The sequence below is a fragment of the Balaenoptera physalus genome, assembly GCF_965194825.1.
Source record: "Balaenoptera physalus genome assembly, chromosome: 1".
NCBI lineage: Eukaryota > Metazoa > Chordata > Mammalia > Artiodactyla > Balaenopteridae > Balaenoptera > Balaenoptera physalus.
Window position 1 is genome coordinate 16,143,902 of NC_138882.1, and position 25,384 is coordinate 16,169,285.

General features: G+C 36.4%; 1 protein-coding gene and 1 long non-coding RNA gene across 3 annotated transcripts in view; one reads left to right on the forward strand and one right to left on the reverse strand.

The window, feature by feature from the left end:
- Positions 1–25,384, reverse strand: part of USH2A (usherin) — a 794,931-nt gene that overhangs the window by 758,000 nt on the left and 11,547 nt on the right. For both annotated transcript variants that reach the window (XM_082428283.1, XM_082428282.1), the window contains exon 2: positions 24,552–24,717. In XM_082428283.1, coding sequence (XP_082284409.1) covers positions 24,552–24,717 — 166 coding nt within the window. The remainder of the gene's footprint in view (positions 1–24,551; positions 24,718–25,384) is intronic.
- LOC309644699 overlaps positions 1–25,384 on the forward strand; it is an 887,681-nt gene that overhangs the window by 60,014 nt on the left and 802,283 nt on the right. The window lies entirely within an intron of this gene.

Here is a 25,384-nt window from a genome sequence, read left to right on the forward strand (position 1 = left end):
AAATATTTCACCCGTTTTCAGCATGAGTTTTTCTCCTATGTGAAACGTATAACTGCATAATTTGAATGGTTTGATGTCTTAAAATCGCAGATTCTAGAGAAAATGGAACTGCATGGATAAAACATGTTTGCTTTGAAATCACTATTTCCAAACTAGCTTGGGGCTGATGTAAACACGACTGCCATTCACCTAGTCAAATAAAGGGATTCTGGAGCTTTGCAGTGTTATTTGTATAGAACAGGAGACTTAGGCTCAGATTATTAGATCTATATGTCCCTTAAATTTCCCAACCAGAATCTTAATGAATTTAACATAACTGAAAAGTTGAGCATATAATACCATAATGAAGAATGCATTCACACCTTAACTGCACCTCTTCCCGAACATAAAACCCCAAGTCTTAATTATTTTCCCAATCTCAATATTCAGAAATGGCAACAGAGCTTTTCTTTTATAATACATTGGGTTATATGTATTTTATAGTTCAATGCAAGTATTTTAGAATATGTGATTTACATTATACATTACATTCACTTTAAAGGGCTAAATGGTCTTGAAATGGATCATTCTATACCTAAGCTTTTAAGAGAACTCATGGATCTAAATAACTAACAGAAGATAAAGGAATAATGATATGACAAATTAATGTGTGCCTATGTTACTGGTATTCATAAGCACACAAAACTTTGAAGATTTTAAGTTTATTAGAGATGTAAGAATTCTCCCATCGCTTGGGCATTTTCCTGGTATAGTGGTGCAATTGCTCATCAAGGAGACTCCTTACATTTAATCATCACTCATCTGACTTAATGAAATTAAACCTGGATGAAGGCACGTTATTTTTATTCAAATAATGAACCTGAATCGTTACAGCATTCTGTCCAGAGATAACCAATGGACAGACGAGAACATCAACTCTGAATATATTTAAATATAGATTTACACATGCAGTATTAGGGAAGGTAAAAACAGGCTATGAAATAAACATTAGGCATCAACTCTAAGCTCACTGTCAAGAGTACGCCCAAGCTTCTAACCACAGAGTTCAGCTGAAGGTAACTATCTGTCAAATGTAATCTGTGCAAGTGAATATGCTTAAGCTGGTGTTATGAATCAACCAAAATTGCTTTGGTCTTATTGACATTCAATTTTGAGAAGTTGCAGCTCATCCCGTCCAATAGACAGTCTGACAACACCAAGAGTGCTTCCAGTGACAGAAAGCTTTAAATATAGATGCAACTATCATCAAAATACACATGGAACTAAACTTTATGATCCTTCAGAGAATCTTTTGAAATTGGTCAGGAAGTCATCAGCTGGTCATAGATGCCCCCAAGAGCTCATCTCACTGCTCTAACGTCTGCCACCTGGCTCAGTTAACAAACCATTATTAATCTTGAAAAAAAATAACGAATATAGATTTGATTGACAGGTAAAGTCCTCCTGGATTAGTAGGAGAGTTCCTGTTGCATTGTGCTTAACCCCACTTTGTCACTTCGCAGGTCTGCCTTTTATCTTTTCTACCATTTGAGACTTGTCCCCAATATATCTTAATAAATAATAACCAGGCATGCAGGAAGAAATCCAGAGGGTCAATTTTAGACAATGCCTTGCAGATATTTTTTTGACATGTATTGAGTTTGCATAAGCACTGCATTATACCAACAAGAGAACTAAGGTGAGTGAGGTTAAATGACTCGCTTGGAGTTGTTTCCCCTTGGGCACTGTGACCTCTCAAGTAGATTCTGCCGGGTCCCATATGCTTTTGTTCCAGGTCTTAATCCTGTATTGAACAAACTTTCCATTTATTTCCTGTCTGGGCATATTTTCTTTTTCTTTTTTTTTTTTAATAAATTTATTTATTTATTTATTTATATTTCATTTTTGGCCCCGTTGGGTCTTCGTTGCTGCAGGCGGGTTTTCTCTAGTTGCGGCGAGCAGGGGTTACTCTTCGTTGTGGTGTGTGGGCTTCTCATTGCGGTGACTTCTCTTGTTGTGGAGCATGGGCTTTAGGCGCACAGGCTTCAGTAGTTGTGGTGCATGGGCTCAGTAGTTGTGGCGCACGGGCTTAGCTGCTCCGCAGCATGTGGGATCTTCCCAGACCAGGGCTCAAACCCATGTCCGCTGCATTGGCAAGAGGATTTTTAACCACTGCGCTACCAGCGAAGTCCATATTTTCAACCAAGAAAAGTACATTGAGCTCCAAACAAGTTGTGATGTTCTGCTCACCTCTGTTCAATACCCTCAATTGCTCTGTAGCTCATTGGTCTCATCTGTACCTTCTTCACAGGGTAGCTCATAAAATGACATGTAAAACCCTTGACACCGTAAGAAACCAATCAACATAGGTGGGTAGAGTGATGTTTTACTTTCTAAAGTACTAAGTAAACACTTTCCTGTCCCTCTAAGAGAAATTGCACTGCTAAGAACAAATCTTTACAGGACATAAGGACAAGTACATGACTTGCAACATTATTTAAAAAAAAAAAAATCTAGAGTGTAGTAGATTCCTGGACTCTCACGCTAGGCCTGTTTTTAGTAGCAGCGCTTGCCTTCTTTCAGGGAATCTCTATTATTGATACTTCCTTCAAGACCTACCTCAAACTATGAAGCTACGTGGAAATAAATTGTGATGCAATGTTAACTTAAAAAAAAAGGGAGGAGGAGTAGACAACATTATATATGCACAAAGGGTGTGCTATGGTTAGATCTAAAATATGTACGTGAGACTAGAGAGAATTACATTAATATTATAACAAAATTACTGGAGGGGTTGGTTGGGTTTGTATTTTTTCTTATTTATTTTCTAAGTATTCTAAAATATTGATTCTATCACAGACATAGAGAACAGACTGGTGGTTGCCAAGGGGGAGGTGGGGTGGGGAAGGGATGGAGTGGAAGTTTGCAGTTAGCAGATGTAAACTAGCATATACAGGATGGATGAACAACAAGGTCCTACTGTATAGCACAGGGAACTATATTCAATATCCTGTGATAAACCATATTGGAAAAGAATATGAAAAAGAATGTGATATATATATATATATGTACATGTATAACTGAGTCACTTTGCTGTACAGCAGTAATTAACACATTATAAATCAACTATACTTCAATCAAAATAAAAATTTAAAAATGCTGATTCTATAACTTAGGTGATTTTTTTTTAAATCTCATTTTTATCCAAAAATTATTTTCCAACAATCTCTACCCAACCTGCACACATTGCTTCTTTTCTCCTCTGTACAGCTTCTTAGGGACAGAGGCCACAAATTCACCATCTTTGCTCACCTTAAGACCTTTCATGAAGTGGTGTGTGCGTACCAGATGTCAAGGGTGTTACATTCGTAAAAGTGTTCTAGGCAAGAGGATTTGACTTGTTTACTAGGGCCATGGCCACAGAGGTTCTTTTCAAGTACTGCATGTGAAAGGGGAAGACACATTTCCCAATGCTGACTTTTACACGTGCTCTTTTCTCAAGTACACTGTGGCCTTGCTCCAGTCAGCTGCTTTTGTGTCACCAAAGACTACTGGACAAAAAAGTTCCTCCTGAATATGGGTAAAAGACAAGTTTTCTTGAAGATCTTATTTATATAGTTCTTACAATTTTCTTATTTTCCAGCAAATATATAAATTGAAAATTTAATCAAAGGAGTTCCAAAAATACTAAAAAGAATGTGTATAAAACAAAGATAAGGTTCAGGGCTTCCCTGGTGGCACAGTGGTTGAGAATCTGCCTGCCAACGCAGGGGTCACTGGTTCGGGCCCTGGTCTGGGAAGATCCCACATGCCGCGGAGCAACTAAGCCCGTGCACCACAACTACTGAGCCTGCGCATCTGGAGCCTGTGCTCCGCAACAAGAGAGGCCACGATAGTGAGAGGCCCGTGCACCGTGATGAAGAGTGGCCCCTGCTCGCCACAACTAGAGAAAGCCCTTGCACAGAAATGAAGACCCAACACAGCCAAAAATAAATAAATAAGTAAATTAATTAATTTAAAAAAAAAAGATAAGGTTCATAAGTAAAACAATTTGCATTTTGGGGGCTTGTACTCAAAACACATTAAATAGGACTTAACATCTTCAGGCTTACTTGTTTCAGGTATTTTTGATCACTAGTTATTTCCCATATGGCTTTTTATTTATTTCTGAATTTTAAAAATCTTATGGCTTTTGATTTTTTTTATCATTGAAGTATAGTTGATTTACAATGTTGTGTTTGTTTCAGGTGTACAGCAAAGTGATTCATTTACATACATATACATATATTCTTTTTCAGATTCTTTTCCCTTGTAGGTTATTACAAAATGTTGAATATAGTTCCCTGTGCTATACAGTAGCCCTTGCTGTTTATCTATTTTATATACAGTAGTGTGTATATGTTAATCCCAAACTCCTAATTTATTCCTCCTCCCCTTTCCCCTTTGGTAGCCATAGGCTTGTTTTCTATATCTGTGGATTTATCTCTGTTTTGTATATAAGTTAATTTGTATCATTTTTTTATTTTTAGATTCCCTATATAAGCAATATCCTATATTTGTCTTTGTCTGGCTTACTTTACTTAGTATGATAATCTCTAGGTCCATCCATGTTGCTGCAAATGGCCTTATTTCATTCTTTTTAATGGCTGAGTAATATTCCTTTGTATATATGTACCACATCTTCTTTATCCATTCCTCTGTCAATGGACATGTAGGTTGCTTCCATGTCTTGGCTATTGTAAATAGTGCTGCAATGAACTTTGGGGTGCATGTATCTTTTCAAATTACGGTTTTCTCCAGGTATATGTCCATGGGTGGGATTGCAGGATCATATGGTAGCTCTATTTTTAGTTTTTTAAGGAACCTCAATACTGTTCTCCATAGTGACTGCACAATTTACATTCCCACCAACTGTGTAGGAGGGTTCCTTTTTCTCCGCACCATCTCCAGCGTTTATTTGTAGACTTTTTGATGATGACCATTCTGACAGGTGTGAGGTGTTAACTCATTGGCTTTTGATGTTTTTATTTTCTTACATGGAAGATGTCAATCATAAATATTATTAATGGACTGAAAATAATGTTTATGAAATACTGAAAATTAGAAAGCATCATACAAGTCTTCTGATTCTGACCAAGATGGAGTAAGGCCACTTCAGCCTATCTTTCCTTGCAATTACGAACAAAAAACCCTGAACAAAATACAAAAGGCAACCACCTGCGGATTCTGAAAAATGAACAAAAGCAAACAGATTGTGAAAAGGAGTCATAACCTAAAGAACTGAAAACTTCCAATCTGTAAAAGGCATTGTTGAAAGAATGGGAAGACAAGCTACAGACTGGGAGAATATTTGGAAAACAAACAACTGTCAAAAGGCTCATATGAAGAATACATAAAAGCCATTGAAAGTCCCCAGTGAGAAAACAAAGAACACATTTTTTAAATGGGAAGATTTTGGACAAATACTTCACCAAAGAAGATACATGGAGGAAAAACACAGAAGCCCCTCTATGTCATTGATCACCAGGGAAATGCAGATCAAAACCACAATGAGATATCAATAAATATCTATCAGAAGAATGGCTAACTAGGTACAGGTAGGTAGGTAGATGGGTAGGTAGACAGACCAACAATATCAAGTGCTGGCAAACAAATCAACTATAATCTCACATCTCGCTGGTGGGAATACAAAATGAGACAGCCACTTTGGAGGAAAGCTTGGCAATTTCTGAAAACTTTACGCATACACCTACCATAGGAGCCAGCCACCCTACTACTAGGTATTTACTGAGATAACAGATCAGAGGTTGACAGGGTGCAGGAGTGGGAAGAGGGCAATGGCTATAAAAGGGTACCAGAAGAATATGTGGAGGTTCCATATCTCTTCTATACGTTGATTGGATGGTGGTTACATAACTATTATGGTTGCATGATATTTTATGCTTTTACCAAAACTGATAGAAGTGTACACAAAAAAGGAAGTAGATTTTGCTGTATGTACATAAGTTTTAAATGAATAAGAAAATGTAAAAAAAAAAGCATCATACAAATATGTAATAATAATCCTTTTCAAAAACCTTTACTAGAACAGATAACAGACTTTTCACAGAAACGTCAAATATCACCTGCAAATGTCTCTCAATTGTCAATGAGGCAAATGGTTTCGATCACCAACTTGAGGCCCTAATAAGTGATCCAGACATTTTAAATTCTAACTATCTGATCTCACACTTAAACTCGATGTCACCTCAAAACACTGTGAGACTTCTGCAACGTTGTTTCGCTTTTCAAATCTACCATTTACTGAAATCCTATTATTTTCATATAAATGAAACTCCTCCTCTCTTAAGCACAATATTTCTGATGCTTACAATAATATGCACTTTCTTTAAATAGAAATTTTTAACAATCAACTTTACTTTAACTTGGATCATCTTTTAAGTCAAAATATAGTATGTCACCAATTCAGAATTCTTATCAGCTATCCTTAGAAATTGCATAAGCCAATTTTAGAATTTCCTTTCTGTCCCCATTTTTCTTATTTTATGCTTTGATAAACTTCCCTCAATTAAATATGGTTAACCTTAAGTCCAAGTCTTTTCTGTACAGGTTTGACATCACACCTTATACCCCTCAAAAAAAGAAGAAAAAAAAAAAAACACATTGCAAATTATAAGGAAATAGCGAAGGATGAAACTCTAAAGCAATTTTTCTCAAAGAAGGTGGTTTTGCCTCTGAGGGGACACTTGGCCATGTCTGAAGACACATTTGCTTGTCACTGGGTTGGAGGGAGATGGAGAGATGGGAGGTTTGCTACTGATATCTAGTAGGTAGAGGCCAGGATTGACGCTAAACATCCTACAACGTACAGGAAAGCCCCTACGACAGAGAATTATCCTGTCCAAAATGTCAAAAGTGCTGAGATTGAACCCACAGATGCAGAGAACTAGTGGTTACTAGTGGGGAGAGAAAAGGGGGGAGGGACAATATAGGGGTAGGGGATTAAGAGGTACAAACTATTAGGTATAAAATAAGCTCCAAGGATATATTGTACAACACGGGGAATATAGCCAATAGTTTATAATAACTATAAATGGAGTATAAACTTTAAAAATTGTGAACCATTATACTGTACACCTGTAATTTATGTAATACATCAACTACATCAACTACATCAACTGTACTTCAATTTAAAAAAAAAAAGTGCTGAGATTGAGAAATCCTGCCCCAAAGAAATCAACCTATTCAAGAATGACATATACTAATGAAAACGTGAGCATAAAATCAAAACTTGGGGTAATTTCTAGGCATTCCACTTATTCTCTTTCCAACGACTCCACAGCTACATATTGATACTACAGATTTTTCAATATCAAAAAGCAGTAACAGTACATTATCACTTGTTCTACAAAGGCATAAGACTGTAGCAGTTTAAGAAATACATCAAAAGTTTGCAATAGAAAGAAATATATGTGATTTAAGGAAACAGAAAGCCATACAAAAATGAGTTGGAGTGCAAAGAAATCTTGAATCAATGACTTCCTGCATGGGAACACAGGTCTGTTTTTTAAGGTCTGGCTCAATAAAAAAAACCGAATACATTTCTGTTTATGCTAAATCTAAAACTCCATATGAATTTTCGATGATTCTGTGTGAAACAGTATAAAATCTGTATTTATTAGTATAAGTTTTCCATGAGAGCTTCCACTGTCCATTTAAAAAGCAAGTCACCTATTATTAATGCTCAGTTACACTAGAGTTAATGATTTAGGACAGGATATCTAATAGGTCGCAACAAAAATTAACAACAGCTAATAATTATAGATGCTAATTTGGATAAGCTCTCACTAATTAATAGAAGAATTTATCCTTGGCATTTATTTTAACCACGATCAAGCATTGCTTATTATTTTAATCGACTACATGAACCAGTTACACATGGTGCAAATGAACATCAAACTACATATATTAACACAAGAAACTCTCAATCTTGAGATCTGCAAATAGTGACAATTGCTTTTGCATCATAAGACAGCTACGTACCTCATTCACAAATCAAATATAAACCAAGATGATGGTCACTTTAACATGGAAAGAGACAAGTCTTGAGGGGTCACAAGTAGCTTTTCGACACCTAACGTTGCTACAAAAGACATACCTGCCAAAATTAATTGAAACATAATGCGAAAAAGTACAAACTACCTTATCTCTCCGAGCTCCATTCTGTATTTAATATGAAACATTAGCAATCTCTTTCCTCTGAAGTGTTCATGGTCACCTAAATAGGCTGAAATGTTGACATACTGATGCCAAGTTAAATGTTGCCCTTGAATCAAGTCTCTATTTCTAATTGAGAATTAATCTTGGACTTGCCCACATGAAAGGGATGGATCTCTGCCAGCTGCAGTAGTTGCAATACTCACAGGCAATAAAGGACACACCTTGTTGGCCTATGTATTTATTTTACATTTATCTGGTGTGATATTTGGTTCAGAAACCATTTCAACCTTTTAACTTCTATTTTGACAAAAGAGTTACTGAAAAACGTTACGAGACTCTGCAAATGCTCACCCATAGGTTTCTCATAAAGCATTTTATAATTCGTCAGGACACCTGAACACTGCTGCAACATATGTGAAATTTTTTTTTGTAAATAAGACCATGTCTAGCTTTGTCCAAATTGACTTTGCAATATTTGACCAGTGTATCATCTTTTTCCTATATCCAATTCATTCTATGAAGGATTCTTCCTTACTTCACACCATTTTAGCCAACATGTTTTAAACATAATGAAGAGTTTATGATAAAAAGCATTAAGAAAGGGTAGACAAGGTCTCCTTTAAAACATGGTGACTTCTGGTCCTGGCAACGATGGAGTAGTCCTATTCCTCCCAGGTCCTCTTTCCATAATTTAAAAACCCTGGGCATAACATGACAAACAAGTATAGGAGGACTCTTCAAGGTGGGAAGAAGGCAAAAAAAACTTAGGGACCTCAGGATTTGAGAAACAACATGGCAGTTAATCCCCTAGTATTCTTCTTACTGCCCGTATACCCTAGACAGACCATTCCAGAAGCATCTATCCTAGAACTGCCAACAGGCACAGGTAAAATAAATTCCAAGAATAGTCTACTTCTCCTAAATAAAGGACAGGGAAAATGGTGGCTTAAGATAAAAGGCCTTTTAGGCAATGTCTGCTCTACTTCAGCCAAACACCAATGGAAAAACCACAGAGAAACACATAAACAGACACTCTCTCATGGTTCTAACAGAGCCCATCAAGAGGTTAATCTTTCATCCCACCCTCCCACCCAGCAGAAGTAAGCTGCAGTACCTTGAATCCCCTACATGGTAGAAATGACAGGGCCATTCAGAGATCTCATCTTTTATTGCCCCTGGCAAAGCTGGCAGTGTTCTAGTTCCCTGCAGGGTGGTGCTGAAAACCCAACAAGGAGCTGCTCTTCCCTTCTCCACTTGGCGAAAGCAGGCAACTCTCCAAACTAACGGTAGGGGGAGTATTGGTGGCAAAGAGTAAGGAACTTATTTTCTATACCCTGCTCCACGGAAGGAGGTGGCACTCTGATCCCCTTTCAAAATAGTATTGGCAGGGTGAGAGGGGAGCTGATCTGCCATCCCCACCTGACTGAAGTGGGCCGTACTCCAATTCTTCACCAGGGGAGTGTAACCTCAGCCCAGCAAGGACTGAGACTCCAACTCTACCCTCCCATCTGACAACAGGGAGACCTAATGAGGAGGTGCAGAGGCAGGGCGAGTCAGCATTCCACTCCCCCCACTGCCCCCTGCCAGGGCCTAGCAGGAGCTGACCCTTCCTACTCACCCAGCATCAGTAAGACTGAACAAGGAAAGGAAGTGTGAGCCAGGGCTGGTGAGCACTTTATCTCCCCCAATCCTTGGTGCCAGGGGAGCCCAGTTGAGAGCTGTACCTCTACACCCACTTCATGGCAATGAGACTGAATGCAGTGTTGTGTATCAGGGCTAGTCTGTATTCTGTTTCACACCCAACTCCCACCAAGTGAGCCTAATGGGGAGCTGAGCTGGGCCCCCATCCCAACTTGTGTTAGTGAGACTGAAGGATGTGGTGTGAGGTAGGGCTGGTCAGTATTCCACTGTCCTCTTTACTTCCTTGTGAAGTGAACCCAATGGGAAGCTGAGCCTCCACTTACACCTGGCATACGTGAGGCAGAATAAGGTGACAGGAGAGGGGTTACTTGACACTCCACTGCCCCTTCCTTGGTGTCAACGGGGACCAGCAAGAAGCTGAGCTTCCACTCACCCCACAGTCACAAAGGGGTGTGAGTCAGCAATGTGCTTCCCCCTCCTGGTGACAGTGGGGCTCAGCAGGCATATATCTGGAGAAAACCATAATTTGACAAGATACATGCACCCGAATGTTCATTGCAGCACTATTTACGATAGCCAAGACATGGACGCAACCTAAATCTCCATCGACAGAGGAATGGATAAAGAAGATATGGTACATATATACAATGGAATATTACTCAGCCATAAAAAAGAATGAAATAATGCCATTAGCAGCAACATGCATGGACCTAGAGATTATCATACTAAGTGAAGTACGTCAGACAGAGAAAGACAAATATCATATGATATCACTTATATGTGGAATCTACAAAATGATACAAATAAACTTATTTACAAGACAGAAACAGACTCACAGACTTCAAAAACACACTTATGGTTACCAAAGGGGAAAGGTGGTGGGGAGGATAAATTAGGAGTTTGGAGTTCACATATACACACTACTATATATGAAATAGATAATCAACAAGGACCTACTGTATAGCACGGGGAACTCTACTCAATATTCTGTAATAACCTATATGCGTAAAGAATCTGAAAAGGAATAGATATATGTATAACTGAATCACTTTGTTGTACACCTGAAACTAACACAACATTGTAAATCAACTATACTCCAATATAAAATAAAAATCAAATTTAAAAAAAAGAATCCATCAGCACTTGGAGATGACAGGTGGGTGGGTAGGTGGCCCACTTTCACTGAGGAGGTGTTGAAAATGCTAACCTTCCAACCCATCATCTGCAACAAGGCCACCAGTGAGGTGGTGGTGACAGGGACAGGTGGGAAGCTGAACATACACATTCACCTGGCCACTGTGTCACATCTCAATAGGGGGACAGCCTAATGATAAAACAAAAAGTAAACTGGAGCCAGAGTCTCATAATATAGTATCCAAAATGTCCAGGATAAAATAAAAGTCACGTGTCATACAAATAACCAGAAAAACTATGACTTGAATGAGAACAGAAAATCTACCAATACCAACACTGAGATGAATCAGATAGAAGAATTATCTGATAAGGATTTAAAAGCATAAAAATACTTCCACAAGAAATTGTGAATTCTTTCACAGTGAATGAAGAAGAGAAAATCTCAGCAAAGTAATAGAAGTTATAATAAAAGATCCAAATGGAAATTTAAGAATTATTTTTAAACAAAACTTTGAGACAACAATTAAAAAACTTGCTATATGGACTCAAGAGTAAAGTTAAGATGATGGAATAGAAACTGTGAACCTGAAGACAAATCAATGGTATTTACCTAAATTGAAACAACAGAGAAAATATTAAAAGAAATAAAATGAAGAGAGCCTCAAGGATCTGTGGGACAATAACAGAGATAGTATCTATATAATTAGAATCATAGAGGAGAATGACGCTGAAAATATATTGAAAGAAATATTGTCTGAAAACATTGAAAAACGGCAAAAGACAAACATACAGATTCAAGAGGCTGAGCAAACTCCCAATAATAGGATAATACCAAAGAAATTCATGCCAAGGAATTCAATATTAAACTTCTGAAAACAAAGCAAAAAGAGAAACTCTTGAAAGTTGCCACAGGAAACTGATGCAAAACTTATAAGGGAATATCAATTCAAATTACAACAGGTTTCTCACCTGAATGATGGAGGCCAGAAGGAGCGGCACATTTTTCAAGTAGTGAAAGAAATTAACTCTCAATCACAAATTTTACATTCAGCAAAAATATCCTTTAGGAATGAAGGGAAAATCAACACATTCTCAGTTGAATGAAAACTAAAAGAATTTGTTTTCATCCAGCCCACTCTTAAAGAGGGACTAAAGAAAGTCCTTTAAACAGAAACAAAATGACAACAAAAGGTTTAGAATTTCAGGAAGAAAATAAGAACATCAGAATGAGTAATATTAGGAGTAAATACATAAACTATGCTTATCGTAAGTTTATTAAATAATATTTGATGGTCAAAGCAAAAACTTTAACACCATTTGATGTGGTGCTCAATGTATGGAGAGGAAACAATCAAGACAATTATACTTAAAAAGCAGTGTAGGTAAAGGGACCTAAATGTAAAGTTTCTACACTTCAACTGAAGTGACAAAACATCAATGTCAGTAGACTAAGTTAATTATATATACTGTAATACCTAAGCCACTAAGAACGTTATACAAAAAGATACACCAAAAATGTTATAAGTAAAGATGGAATCCTAAAATGTGTTCAAGTAACCCACAGCAAGGTAAGAAAAGCAAAACAGAAAAACCAAAATCAGAAGAAACAGAGAACTAATGACAAAATTGCAGACATAAGTCTATCACATCATTAAGAAGCTTAGATGTAAATGGTCTAAATACACCAAATAAATGACAGAGATTGGCAGAGTGGATTAAAATTAGATAGATACATAGATAATTGATATATATGCAGAATATAAATAAATACATACAGAATATATGTATATGTTTATATATATATATAAAACATGCTATGCAACAGCAGAATACACATTAATTTCAAGTGCTCACAGAACGTTCACCAAGAACGTTGGACCATTTTTTAAAAACTCAACAAATTTAAGAACTGAAACCAAACAGTGTTTTTTCTGACCACAATGGATTAAAATTGGAAATCAATATCAGAAATATAATTTTGTTAAATCTTCAAAAGCTTGGAAACTAGACAACCTACTTGTAATTAATGCATGAGTCAAAGAAGTCTCAACAAAAATAAAAAATACATAGAACTGAATAAAAATGAAAATACAACATACTAAAATATTTGTGATACAGCTAAAGCAGTACAAAGAGGAATATTCACAACACTAAATTAAACATTAAATTAAATTACACACTAAATCACAGCACTAAACCTACTGCTTGCTTTTAAGAAGAGAAAAGATCTGGAAATATCAATCTAAGTTCTTACCTCAAGAAACCCCAGAAAAAGAGCAAAATAAGCACAAATCAAGCAGACAGAAGGAAATAATAAATATAAAAGCAGAAATCAATGAAATTGAGGATGGCTAAACAATAGAGAAAAATCAAGGAAACAAAAATGTGGTTTTTCAAAAATATCAATTAAATTATAAACTTTTAGCAAGACTAACAATTATAAGAGAGAAGACACAAATAATATCAATAATGAAGCAGGTGGTATCACTTTAGATCCTATAGCCAGTAAAATGATAATAAGGGGTAATAAAAGATAAGATGAGTAATATTACAGTCACAAATTCAACATCTTAGAAGAAATAGACTAATTGTCTGAAAAACCACAAACTACCTAAAATCAACCAAAATAAAATAGACAATCTGAATTAAAGAAATTCAATTTAATTAAAAATCTCCCAATATGAGATCTCCAAACAGCTTCACTAAACCTGGAGACGCCTACCAAACATTTAAGGAAGAATTGACACTAATTTTACATAACCTATTTCAGAAAACAGAATAGGAGGGAACACTTCCCAACTCATTTTATGAGGATAGCGTTAACCTAATACCAAAAGATAGTACGAGAAAGGAAAATTATGGATCAATACAGCTCATGAACATAGATGGAAAATTCCTCAGAGGAATACTAGTAAATCAAATCAAGCAGCATATAAAAGGAATCATCATGACCAAGTCAAATTTATTCCAGGTATGTGAAGTTGGTTAAACATTTGAAAATCAATCAGTGTAACCAACCAGATTAACAGGCTAAAGAAGAAAAATCACATCAATTGATGTAAAAAAGGACTTTAACAAAATCCAACACTCATTATGATGAAAATTTTTAGTAAATTAGCAATAAAGGGAAATTTCCTCAACATGATGAAGAGCATCTACAGCTAACGTTATACTTATTCGTGAAAAACTGAATGTTTTCTCCCTAAGATCAGAAACAAAGCAAAGATGTTTGTTATTACCACTCTTACTCAACATAGTATTAGAAATTCTAGCTATTGCAACAAAGAAATAAAAAAATAAAAATCACACAGACTGGAAAGAAAGAAACTGCTCCTAATTACAGGCAACATGATTGTCTATGTAGAAAATCCCAACAAATTACAAAAGAACTTTCAGAACTGATAAGTTAGTTCAGCAAGGTTTTTAAATATAGGATTAAGCCCCCCAAATCAGTAACATTTTCTGTATTATAACAAAAAATATGTGGGAACTAAAATTTAAAACCTATAACCAATTTCAATCACTCCAAAGAAAATTAAACACTTATGAATAAACTTAGCAAAACATGCACAGGATCTGTATGCTGAAAATTACAAAATACCAATAAAAGAAATCAAAGATCTAAATTGTTCATGTATTGGAAGGTTCCGCATAGTAAAAGATACCAATTCTCCCCAAGTTGATCTGTAGATGCGATGAAATTCCTAACAAAATCCCAACAAGACATTTGTAGACACAGGTAAATTTATTCTAAAACTTATATGGAAAGGCACAGGCCCTGAAATATATTTTAAAAATGAAATCTGTGGTGAAGTAAGGAACAAGTTGGGTGTGTTTATAAAAGGGAAATTTGGGGTAGACTTATGGTAATAGAACTGTTCTTTATCTTGACTATGATGGAGCCACAAATCTACATATGTGATAAAATTGTATAGAACTACACACACAAACAAGTCAAGAAAAATGGAAAGTCTAAATAAAGGGGGTGGATTGTATCAATGTCAGTATCCTGGTTGTGATATTATACTATAGTTTTGCAAGATGTTACCCTTGGGTAAGGGATACTTGGGATCTCTCAGTATTATTTCTCACAAATGTTTGCGAGTCGACAATTGTCTCAAAAAAAGTTAATTAAAAATGAACAAAGAAGCACTATCTACACTGGACCTCTCCAAGTTTAGTGTTTCCCAGTTTTCAAAATTTCTTGGGTCTCACTTCTCTTTAATATTTATAAAAGCCACTTCCCACAAACTTTGAGATGTTCTACCTGAGATGGGTACAGGTATTTTAAGAGATTAAATAATAATGGTGACCATTTGTCCCAATGTGTATTCCCACAGAATTCATCTTATTTCCAGATTACTGCTACCTCTCATTCAACCCAAACATTGAACCCAACTCTTTTCTGTAAATTCCCTAAGGTACCAAACCCCTCAAAATAGCTACCTGTAATCGATTTTGGCCAAATAACTACAACAACACAAGGGATTTGCATCCCAGAAAACAACAAACTTAAAATTACATACTGCACATCCATAATCTAAACTTTCTTGGTCAACCCCACTACAGTGAAACTGGCATGAGCTGAGTCTCCTCTTCCAGCCCCTCGTCTCTGGCTCTCCTCCCCTCCCCGACCCGCAACTGGAATGCCTTCTGTCCTTTCCCTGCCCTTTCCTTTTTCCTTTCTTTCTTTTCTCCCTAGATTGAGAACCATGAACACAAATCATAAACAAAAGAATCCAACTAGTTTTCTACTTCTAGAATATACAATGTTTTTCAGGGATTATCTCATGTAATCTTTAGAAAGCAGAATGAAACTGCTTTTCCTGATATGAATACTTACAAAAAATATATATTGACATACATACACACATAATTATATATATTATATATATAAATATCACTTTTTCTCTGCTGTAATTAAATAATCGGAAGATTAGCAAATCTATTAAAGCCTTTCCATTCTTGGAAAAGTTTTTATAATTTGTTTTATTTTAACTGTTCTTTCTTTGGCTTAGAGATATCTAAACTGGTATCTTGAACATATGCTCTTATTATGCATCCAGAACAATACAGCTGCTTGAAATATTTTTGAACGTTGCATTTGAGAGAGAGAAATACCAAGGGAAAATACATGGGAAAATAAAACTATTCAAGGCCATGTTTAAATAAAGTCATATTCTCTCTTCCATTACCAAGCAATACATACCATAGGCCAAATTCTGCCCTAGGTTATATGCGCGCTCTTCTTTTTGACTTTAGTGGGAATTGTTCATGTATAACTGAAGGCTTCAGTTAGCCCCGTGGGCACAAAAATGCCTACCCTCAAAGGAAGCAAAAATTATCTGTCTTATCATATTTGGCTTTTAGATGAAAGTGATATAATATAAATGACAATTCCATTAGATAATATAGGTTTTAAAAAGCATTACCATCAAATTTTAACCATTACAAATTTGAGAGAATTACCATAGTGGCATTTGGAGGGAGATTGTTGAAACAAGAAGACATTGGAAAATACTTTTTTTTAATCACAATTTTCAATTTTAGTAGTATATTTTCCTTTTGTATATATTGTACATTTTCTAGCTATTGGCTGAGAATCAACCATTTTCTACCAGAAAAAAATTGCTAAATTCTTCAACTATCGGTTTCTAAGTTTAAATGTTAATTTATCCATAGCTTGCTTTAGATTTTGATTAGAAGTTTTTCCAGAGGAAAGGTCTTCCTGAACTTAAATTTTTGCTATGAAATATTAGACTGATAACATTCAGACTTGTAAAGGGTAAATACTACAATGACAGGTGTGTTCATCTCTTTGCATACATCAGCCAGACAAACCTTTTCTTTTGGTGTATATATATATATATATATATATATATAGTGTATATACTAATGGAGAATAATCGTTACAAAATAGATTGGATTAGGAGCAGGTGAAAAAACCTGGGTTCTCTGTCAGAGTGAGAAACAAAAACAAAAGACTTCATAGCTCCATGTAGAACTCTGAGCCACTTTTTCCAGCCTTTTTCATTTAACACATGATATATTTCTTTATAAGAAACTCAGACCCCCTGAGGCTTACTAACATCTTTTGCTATTTTCATCTTCCAGGCATTGCTCACCTATTCCTGCTATGTAGAATTTCTTCCTTCCTCCTCTTCTCCTCCTACTAAAAGCCTATTTTTCCTTCAATAGTTAACTCAGATCCTATTCTTTATGCATCTTTCCTGACGTACCTGAATTGGAATGAGTCATTTCCCGTCTTAAATTCTGATTATTTTATTTTGTTATACACTTTGTAATCTATCAAGGAAGGAAGGAGAACAAGACATAATACTTGGGCCCCACCCCAGACCAATGAAGACACAATGGAGTGTGGCCATCTGAATATTTCTGAAAGTTTCTCAATGATGCTAATGATCTCTAGAGTTAAGAAATATCGCTCTGAGCTGCAGTCTAGCTTGTATGTACTAAATATCAAAAACCTGATTCTCTTCCAGTGTTTCTCCTTGGGCAAATGAAACCATTAGTCATACAATCATCCAAGCCAGAAATCTGGGATTTATCATCTCCCTTTACCTTAACCTCTACTTTCCTTCCAGCAACAAGCCCTTTGATTTTAATTCCTAAATAGCTTTCAAAGCTGACCACTTCTCTGTGTATCTGCTATTGCCATCATGGTTCAAGGTATCTCACTTGGGCTCTAAGAGTCACCTAACAACACTTTTTTCCTGTCCTTATGCAAACTGTTCTCCTTCAGTGAAACCAACATGGTCCTTCTGAAAAGATAATCTGCTCAGGCCATACATTTTCCTTCCTTCCTCCCACTTCTTCCCTCATCCCCTGTTCCCTGCATAAAGCATTTCAGTAGAGTTCTCTTGAAAACACTTTAACACGGCCAACAATGATCTTTAAAACATAGCATCTTCCAATGGCTCTGGCTACATTTCACATGCTGCTCCACTTTGGCTGCTGCCCTCCACCTCCACTGGTCTTTCAGTATCTCACATTCAACAAAGTCCCTTTTACAAAAGGGCATCTGCACTATTTGCTATGCACGGATGAAATGTTCTTCTCTACTCTGGTCACCTAGTTCAATCTTATATGTTCTTTTGAATATATATTGTTATCAGTTAAATTGAGTCCCCCCACAAAAGACAGATTGAAGTCCTAACCCCCCATGTCTGTGACTATGACCTTATTTGGAAACAGAGTCTTCGTGGATATAATCAAGTTAAGGTGAAGTCATACTGATTAGGTTGGATCCTAACCCAGTATAATTGGTGTCCTTACAGAAAGAGGAGACACTGACACACACACACAGGGGAGGAGATGGCCATGTGATATCGGAGGCAGAGATGAGGCTGATGCATCTGAAAACTCAGGATTTCTGGCAAACACCAGAAGCTAGAAGAAGCAAGTGAGGCTACTCCTCTATAAGTTTTAGCAAGAGCATGGTCTTGCAGATACCTTAATGTCAGACTTCTGGCCTCCAGAACTGGGAGAGAATACATTTTTGTTTTTTTAAGCTACTCAGTTGGTGATTTTTTAGGGCAGGCCTAGCAACCTAATACACATATCTAATACAATTTCTTCAAAGTAAGCCTTCCTTGACTTCAGAGATTTGATCAAACTGTCCTTCAGATGATCCCATAGAACATAGCACAGTTATAATTTGGTTTTCCTTGGTGTGATTGTCTGTCTTTTTCTTCTAATAGACTGTAAGCTCCATCACAGCAGACTATAAAGTACTTTATCAGACATTATTTTCTTTACATGTCATTTATAGTAGAAGCTAAATAGGCTGGGTTTATCTTTGTTCCCAATAGTCACAGGTATCTATCATTTCAAGGAGCTACATAATTTTCCTAGGGTTGTACAAATTTTAAGTAAAATATCAAGAATTAAACATTGCCTTTTGGCTAAATGTTATAGTTTAAAGTCTCATGCAAAAATGTACAGATAATAATTTTTACTTTTTTACTTGGAGGGTTTTACCTTTCTCCATAATCAAGTGGGAAGAATTCCCCCTTATTTTTAAGGTATCCTTACAAAAGGCTTGGTTCTGTATGCCATGGATCAGGTGATCTGGGTGGGTTAAGTGGAGTATTCTTTCTTTAATCCACTATAGTCTTTCCTGACTGTCATAAACCAAAAAGATATTGAGCAGAACTGTATATAAAATTATATTGTTATGTATTTAAGGCACCTGTATCACTGAGAGATATAACTGTAAACTATATCGATCTGAATTATTTGTACAAATCATGTAAATATGTGAAGCATTACAAATATGTACAAATGTATGAAAATTCATTTCTATTTACTTTACAAATATGTCTTGTTTCAGTTCTTGGTTTTTGTCAGGGGGAGTTCAGAGAACTTTGATAATTAACTACTTCTCTGTCTTCACAGTGACCTAGGTTCACAGCAACTTATTATTTTTTTAGGTATAGGTCAGAGAAAATTGAGACTGTAAACTCCGGCAGATAATTTAACCTCTCTAAGGCTCCTTGTTTAATCCAGTATACCTAGTCAGTGCTCAATAACCACAGCTGTTACTATTATCATCATTTTCAGCTGATTATTCTGAAAAGCTTTGTTAAATTCTATTGATCTTTACTTCATTTTGAATAACAAACTATTCCCCTAACTTGGGTGATATTCAGTTGGCTAGCTACAAACAGAAGACTTTCATATACATGTAAATAGTTACAGTTTAAAGCAATGAAAATTATTAAAGGAACGATATGGATTGAGATTCCCTTGTGCTGGGAGCCGAGGTGGTGCTCCCATGAGAATCCCAGTACACAGAGCTTGCTGAAATGAATGAGGAAGCTTCCATAAGGCTGCGAGGACGTTTTATGTTCCCTCAATCAATAGAGACATGGCAATACCTTTATAAGGTGTGCACATGGGCATACACTCCAGAGATTAATTGAGAGAGTTGGTTTATCTATTCTAACAAATGTTGGTTAAACTGCATTTTCTTTTTCTCCAGAACCATCAACAGTTTCCCTTTTTCAGATTGAATACATAAATCAAAGAACATTTTTCATGAACAAACTGATTATGAAACTCCTATTCTTCGTCTGTTGATCCCTAAAACTTTATTTACCCATGCATTTTTTTTCCTTCACTGTATCAGATTAGAACTGCTCTTTTTCACTTTATTGTAGCTAGGACCATCTGTGGCTCTTGACTCGTCAGTGTATCAAGGAGCCCTCAAAATAGCATAGATGATGTGAAAAACCCCACTGCTAAACTATTTCTTGCGTCCATACTTGCAGTATTTCATTAGCTTCTAATTATAGTACATAATTGTTTGACTGCATTTTAGCATAATTACTAATGGGTTACTATACTAATGATCCTTTGATGCTATTTGCCCTATAAAATGTGTAGAACTACTTAAGGGAAAACAGTTTTCAGAGTTTCATAAAACTCTGAGGTTTTACTTTTAAATGATGTGCAACTAAATGTCAATATACTTCCAAGTTGTACTACCCACAAGCCCTAACAAACTGCTGAAATAAAATCCTTTTACATATTTCAAAACTTTTTTTTAAAAAAAGAAAATCCGAAGAGGTCTCTTAAAATAACTATAACGTGCTGATTCAATATGAAAACTAAGCTTTAAAAAAAATCTGCTAATGTTATCAGTGTTCCCCATTCGATAATAAAAAGTCTGAATTGATTTTTTTCCAGTTTTAGTACAAAAAATATGATATAATGAATTTCGGCTTGATATAATTTGAAATAGCCAATATATTAAACTCCAAAGTGAAATTTAAATTGGCAATCATGTCAGATTCAAGTCCCTGAATATTAATTTAAAAACTAATCATTTTCCAACAGGTTGAAGCTTCAAAATGCTAGTTCTTGAATAAAAGCTGTTAGATCCATTACTGTAACATCAGGCATTTTTTGTTTAGGAAACTAGACCTCCAACATTTGGTATGTCTGGCTCTTCCTAGCATCTTTTTTTTTGCCCAGGGATTTAATTATTTAAAACTCATTTCTTTTTCTGGATTTGGTAAATTAGAATTCTGATTTTACTGATGGAAAGCTGATACTGAGTGAACTGTCTGAGGTAAGGTGTAAGGTCAGATCGGTTAATTAATTTTATGTCACTGTGTCTTTCTAAGTTAAATTCTGAGCCAACTCCATGAGTAAAGATGTTTTATTTTTATATACACACACGCACATACCATGTAAATTCGTTGATTGTGGCCATATTGGAGGATGAGTAAAAATATATGCATACACATTAACTACAGACTTGCAATTTTAAACTTGACTAAGCCAGATTATCAAGTATGTGTTCCAGCCTATGCCCAGCATTATGAAGTCCCTAATCCCAAAATCAAACAGAATTTGGATGCACTATATTATAAGGCAACAGAGAATAAGTTACATTTCATATTAAAGTATGTTCTTTGCAGTTAAATAGTGAAAGAGTTACAAGCTGCATTTGTCCATATCTTGGCTATGAAATCTACCAAAAAATGTTTCTGTGTAAATACCAGATCGCAGGGGGAAGCAGAAAAAAGCACAAACCTGATCGTCAGTTGAGGAGGAAGCTCTGTCACTTACCATCTCTGTCTAGACAACCCTACACAACTTAACAGCTTTCCATACTTTAAAAGTCACTTACTTTTTAACGTAGAATTCCAGGAAGTCTTGTTTTGTTCATCTAGTCCTATCCTCTTACTACATAAGTAAGAAAACTGAGTCAAGTGTATTTGTTAAGACTACTGAGTAGCATTACCTGAGTCAGATTTCTCTACTCCTCATCCCTTATTCTTCCCACTGCTTTTTGTATTAACTTCCAAGGAATGAGCACATTCTTTATTAAACATCTATAATAGGGGTTATTATAAATATGGTAATATCTTAAATGTATTCAGACTTGTTTCCAGTTTAAAGGAACCCTATGCAGAACTCCAATTTAAAGAATTGCTCTTTAATTTTTATTTGAATGAATCCAGGTCTCCATAATGCTGGGTACCCCCAAATTTATCAATAAATGCCAGATGAATAAATAACCAATCTGCATGGCTTTTCTAATGATTTATGACTGTTTCATTCGGTAGTTTTAACGTAAAATGTAGAATGGGGGGGGGAAACTTATGTAAAAGTAAGTAAATAAAAGAACACAAATTGGATAGGACAAGTTTTCTCTTGATAGTCAGTTATGAAATAAAGCAGTCTCATTGAATCATAAGTACTTTCACCTTTTCTTGAAAGAAGGGGAAGATTTAAAGATTTATAAAGAAATTTTGCCTAAACTAGGAAGTGACTCATATTTGACATGTACTGAAATGATAATGCTGATTCCAATAGGCACTCTAAGAGCATTTGACTCCCAGGGGAGTAATTCAGTCATGGTTACCTCTTCACATTTGGAATTTTAAACTTTCTTTGTAAAGTTTTTAATGTACTACTGCCTGCCAAAACATGGCACATTTTCATGGATAAGGCAAAATAAAGGCAAGTAAAAAGCATTTTTTTCGTCATCGTTGATATAAAAATATGCGACAAATATAGCTATTCAACATCATTTGAAGATTCCATTTCTTCAGTCTTCTGTGGTTTCTTTTTTTTTTTTTTTGGCCACACAGCGGCACAAGGGATCTTAGTTCCCCAACAAGGGATCAAACCTGCGTCCCCTGCAGTGGAAGCGCAGAGTCTTAACCGTTGGACCGCCAGGGAAGCCCCTCTGCAGTGGTTTCTATTTCCATTTTTTATATGGAAACGTTATAACCCATTTCTGTTGGTCTGGTCAGTGGGTGGAATGGACAAGATATAGAACAAATTAGTCCCCTGTCTGCTAACTACTGAACAAATGAGAGGCAAGCATGACACACTGAATTCCTCATATGCCATAGATGTCAGACGTGACCTATCTTTTTGTAGGTCCTTTCAACCCTGGTGGCATGGAAACCTCTGTGTCCTGACAACCAAATTTTCTAAACTCATATCCTAATGAAAAGCAGAGTAGATAAGTCTAGCATGATGACTGAATACCACTGTGTCAATACCATCCTATGGACATCAATCATTGCTAATTCTCTGCATTTCTATTTTAAATGTTCTTCCTCAGGCTTTTAATGCATTGCAGTGCACATTCATGGCAGAATATCATACTTACTACCAGGCCAAACAAAGGTATGTTTCAAGTGTATTTACATCCTCAATAACAGTAGCTACGCTGAAAGAGACTTTAAAATCCAAATAACAATTTTCAAGACCTTCTAAGTGAGATAGGCTGGAACCTGGGACCCTTTGCTGCAGTGCTTACACCTGGACAAATGTTTCCTGGAGCAATAAAATATAAAGAAAGAAACGATAAGGGACTAAAAATAACTGCATACATGTCCAGCTGGGGCAAATTATGGACAAGATACAGAAAGACCAAAAAAAACCAACTGCCACTTCTGAAGAGCCAGAGCAAAAGCAGGGTACTGCACATGCCCCCCTGCACACAGCACCACCTAAGGGGTGGGCAGAACACCTAAGCCACCCCTCTGGCCCGATCCCTGGACACACCCCTACCCTCACCCCATATGAGGAATCAGCTCGACCCCCCTTCAGGGAGCAAGCAAGAGAATCTGTTGCTTGTTCTTGCTCCCTGAGGCTGCAGCAGGGGCCCCAGTAAAGCCTTGCCTGAATTTCTTGTCTGGCCTCTTATCAGTTTCTATTGATTAAGGAGGCCAAGAACCCTGGTAAGTAACATAAGGAAGCCTACCTGCTTCAGGGTGAGGGGAAAAATGTGAGAAATCAAAGATTATTTTCATAAAGTGCATGAGGGTACAAATGTCCTCTAGTGCAAATGGGCTTTGCATGGACCACATTTGAGCACACCTATGAGAGCATATACTGAGAACTACAGTACAGGGTACCTCTGGTATAAAAGGCAAGGGTGACTTAAGCTGCATTGGACCATTCCAGAGCCCTAAAGAAACCAAAGAATAAACTGTTTCCATTCCTGACAACTATAAAATACCAACCATCTCACAGTTATCTCAGTCTTTAGCAGCTTCTAAGGCAAATACAAACTGTGGTTGACAACTAAAGTAATAATATAACACCTGTAGAGTGTCTGATGTGTAAAGTTCATTAGTTCTAAGGTCAGCATTTTAACACAACAGCCAAATTGTATTCATATCATCAGATGCTATCCACCAAAAAACCGCTGTAAAAACCAGGCAGGGGTCTTAATACTGCCAAGACTAGTAAAATTAGAACTAGACCGCAAAAGAGCCCTTCCACGTTTTTGAACAAAATAAGTTACACTAAGCAAATAAAACAAACATTTCCTGAGAATATTACCCCAAATGGGATTGTCCTAGCCTTCTGTGGGCATGTTCACAGTAATTTTGAGGGGGAAATTCTGGTATACCAAGAGATACATCATTAGGTCATTTAAATATTGTTTTTCTTTAGTTGTCATTTACACATAGCTGAAATCTGAAAGGTTCAAATCTGATGGGAAGATGCCATTTAAAGGAAAGAAAGGAAGATGGATCCCTGTGTTTAACCAAACATTAAATATTTTTTATTTTACTCACCTGCACACTAAGATGAATCCACTTCTTCACAAGAATTCTCCCCAGTGTCGTTACTTTTATTGGAGGCTGCAAACCATTTACTGTGCGGTAATAAAACATGGTCTCTTTCTCAGATATTGTAAGTTTGAACACAATCTGCCCATCTGCTGTCTTTTCTATAACACACCTTGGGAAGCAACCAGAAAAGAGAAAAGGTCAGCCTCCAACCAAAAGAGAGGCTAAGGCATCATCCAGTGATGGTGGTGTAATTGACCCCCAACTCCACTCAAAGGGTCACAGTGAATAAGCACCTGAATGTTATCATATTCAGGGCAAGCTTTCTTTCAATTAAGAAGCCCTTTTATTTCAATAAAAAATAGAATTCTTATTGACAATATATTCCCCCAGAACCTCCACTCCCTTTATTGGAGATTCATGATGGGAGCTAAAGTGGTCGAATCATCCTGCAAAACAACATGTAGCCTATTGGCTCATTAGTTCCTCTGCTATTTCTTTTATAGGAAGCAGCACAATACACCACATCCAGCTTGGGTATTGAGTCACCAGCACAAATCTTTTTTCTTTTTTTTTAATGTAAAGAGGGGTTAGTGCCCATAGAAGGCTCTAAACTGCTAACCCTGAAGTCAGAATCACTCTATTTAATTCCCATGATGAAATGGAGAATGCACAACTATAGCCTTTACTTCACTCATCATCAACTGGCCAGAAGCCAAAGCCAATGTCTGTAGCTCGCCATGACCACACAGCCCAACTGAGGCATTGAGATCATGGTAATGATCCTGGATGAAAGTTCATCCAATCATCTAAGAATACAGTGAAATATTTTGATAAAA